The following is a 3474-nucleotide window of genomic DNA, read 5'->3' as shown; positions in this document are numbered from 1 at the left end:
TTTTCTAGCGTGCGCTCTAATATGGCTCGCTAGACCGAACTTAGTCTTGAAAACTCTATCGCAGGGTGCACAATAGAGTTGGCCTTGTGAATTGTATGTATAAGCATAGGAGGGTTGGGTCTGTCTTTTAAAATTTGATGTTTGAGATCGAGTGCTGTCAAGCGGTTCTCTTCAAAAGTGCCAATCGATCTGAAGATGGTAGAACGCTACGAAGACCTGTTCGAAGCAAGCCCCTCCCAACCTGTAAGATCAATTCCGCAAGCGTTAAGGTGCCTCTTGAGCACGTCCTTGTAGCGCAGATGCTGTAAAGTCTCTAACAGGGGCAAGATGACCAATTAATAAATACTTTGTCTTTACTAATTAGGGCTTTACGTATAGCAGCAGGCACTTATATGCCATAATTACAAGTTTCAGAATACTTTTTTCCCGACTCGTGGCTCATCCTAATTGTGCTGAAAAACGTATCGTAACTATCACATTGAGGATTATCGGCTAAATTTTAGTGGTACAAACAGGAAATAACGTAGATTTCCAACATGGATGTGGGCACTCCTATAACTACTATTATTCTAGGACCTACGTTTCGTCGATCGTAAGGCCTGAGTTTTTTATCTGGGCGGATTGTTTCAATTTCTCGATATCCTCAATTGTTTTCTGTGCTAATTACGACACCACCATTACGACTCTTGCGCAAACCTTTAACTTGCAGCTTCATCTGTTCGGGGTTGACCAATTTTTGGACAAGAGATTTAGTCTCATCGCTAGATTTCAATTTGTTGTTCTCGTAGATGGTTGATAGAAGTAACATGTTCCGGCTGTACGAAATTATTAATTTTCTCTAACCATGTCGTCAAAGGAAACCATGACCTACATTTCGGCATAAATTACTGATAGTCAAAATACCACGCACAGGACTTATCACGCTAACACACACGAGTAATATTTACTTCGACGTTTCGGCAACATTACAGTGGCCGTGGTTACTCGTGATAAGTGAAAATCCCGAAAGTTTAAGACATTAATAAATTACTGATACGCAATTTCTGTACCGTATTCAGCTTTCCAGCTTCTGCAATGGCACACACCTCACTAGACTGTCTTCGATACTCTTCATCCAGTGTTGTATTTCTGGAGTGGAAATAACATCGTCTTCCTGGTGAGGTCAGAGCGGGGTGCGGGCGCGGGCGCGGGCGGCGGGGAGCGAGCTGTCCTAGCTACTCCGGTTAAACGGACTGTTTTCCATGTTTTATAGATATTTGAAATGTAAATTGAAAATACAAACTGAAATATAGATGCACAGAAAAAAACAGAAAAATAAGACCATCACTGGGAATCGAACCCAGGTCCTCGGTAATCCGTACCGCGTGCTATACCGCTACACCACTGATGGTCAACGGTACCGACACGAATTTCCCTATGCACCTCATATCTCAGCTTGTTTTTTTTGCAAAAAAACATTTATTTGAAATGTTACCTACTCGTCAACATTTCCAATTTCCCATATCAAGTACACTTAAAAACACCACAACACTTAACACATACCTAAACGCATGACATGATTACGTCTTCTACGGACTTAGTTTAAACAAGGTCACGACTCGGCATGTGATTAGGTATTTAATTATTTTTAAAAATTATCGACACGTTGTTCTTAACAATGGTCGACAGAATGATCCTATGCTATGAACGGTCACATAATTAATCCAAGTAATTTAAATGATGTTATATTTAGTTATTTTAAGTAACTAAATCAGCCGATTTACTACCTTATAAGTGTTATTTTTTGCGCTTTTATGTTATCTACTTCAAACTAATTTATCCATGAAAGAGCTAACTACTGTACGTACCGAGTCAAGCCTTTTAACGCCGGACGCTGTCTGTAACTGTAGTTAGGTGCAAAATAATGCGTGGATATAATAAAATTGATGGTTTGCCCTATGGCCTCTCAAGCAGAGGATCGTGGGTTCAAACCCCGGCTCGCACCTCTGAGTTTTTCGAAATTAATGTGCGAAACTCCATTTTGAAATTTACATGAGCTTTACGGTGAAGGAAAACAGCGTGAGAAACCTGCACAACGCTGCGAAGTAATTCAATGTTGTGTGTGAAGTTCTCAATCCGCACTGGGCCCGCGTGGGGACTATGGGCCAAACCCTCTCATTCTGAGAGGAAGCCTGTGCCCAGCAGTGGGACGTACCTATATAGGCTGGGATGCTGATTGATGATAAAAATTTATATCCGACTCCATACGGCACAAGTCATGATAGGATCATATCATAATCTTGTCAGTCATAATAACTAGATACAAAATAGTACCGCTATAGAAGTCTATCAAGCATCGTACCCGGTCTAGGTTCATACAAAGAGTGACTTTTTTACCTCTACAATTTACATTATAAGCAGCTACGATGACGATTATCAATGTTCATGCCTTTCACAGAAAATATCAATTAGCCTGAGACTGATCATTGAAAAAACAAGAGTTGAAAAATTTATTGCATGTCCCACGGCACGCGGTAGCGGTGAACCCTGCGCTTTAATAATTCAAAAGTGTACCCAACCGCCCAGCTTGCATTTTTCGAGAGTACTAAAGTCTGCTTCGTTTATATTAAGACCTCTAATCTATTCGTTTTATCCCTCAAGAAAAATGTCCCACTCGTCGCTTCTAAGTCGTGCGCGGCGCCCCCTTCAGAGGTTGCAAATAAATATATCTCATTAAGAACGTTTTTTAGAACACGTAGGTACCTTCGTCATTAAGGAATGCTTCAAATAAAAGTAACGCTTTATAGAGCGCAGAATTAATTTCGTCTTAATTTTACCGTTTGTTGATAAACAGGTGTCACAAACCGTAGCCCCACCCTTTATCAGGACAGCAAAGATTCGGTATAATTTGGTATAATTTCTCATGCTCTTAAAGTGAGTCATAATAGCTCTGCGCATGGGGACTAAAGTGTAACATTTGCTCTCTAGAGCTAAAGAAGCTTTTTAATTATTATTTTTTTTAGAAACCCTTAAACCGCCTTAAACATCCAAGTTATCTTATCCTTAGCCGGCACTTTCACACTTTCGCACTTGTAAATCTGTTTAACAAAAAATATACCTCGTTGAGTTTCTTGCCGGATTCTTCTCAACAGAGGTTTTTCCGAACTGGTGGTAGATTTTTTTTGACATTCATAAGTGCTTGTTATAGCCTAAATTGAATAAAGATATTTTGACTTTGACTTTAACTTGACTTTGACTTTCATTAAAAAAAACATATTTAGTTGCTGTAAAACATCAACGATTATTAAATGATAATATATAAACCTTGTCCGCTGACTCAAGCCACTTTGTTGCATGATAAAAAACCTAATTTCTCTGTGCGGCAGTGCGTTTTTCAACAAATATAAATTTAAAAAAAAGTTGATCTGCCGCAAAAATGGTAAACTGCTGAAGTTTTCATAATTTTAACTGTACAATTTGAAGCGAACGTAAGTG

General features: G+C 39.2%; 1 protein-coding gene across 1 annotated transcript in view; it reads right to left on the bottom strand.

The window, feature by feature from the left end:
• Positions 1–206: 206 nt before the first annotated feature.
• LOC141431722 (uncharacterized) overlaps positions 207–3474 on the bottom strand; it is a 13558-nt gene continuing 10290 nt past the window's right edge. The window contains exon 2 of the mRNA XM_074092899.1: positions 207–313. Within this exon, the coding sequence (XP_073949000.1) occupies positions 207–313 (107 nt within the window). The remainder of the gene's footprint in view (positions 314–3474) is intronic.

Source organism: Choristoneura fumiferana, chromosome 10 (genome assembly GCF_025370935.1).
Source record: "Choristoneura fumiferana chromosome 10, NRCan_CFum_1, whole genome shotgun sequence".
In the NCBI taxonomy this organism is placed as follows: domain Eukaryota; kingdom Metazoa; phylum Arthropoda; class Insecta; order Lepidoptera; family Tortricidae; genus Choristoneura; species Choristoneura fumiferana.
This window is presented reverse-complemented; position numbering and strand designations above follow the sequence as displayed.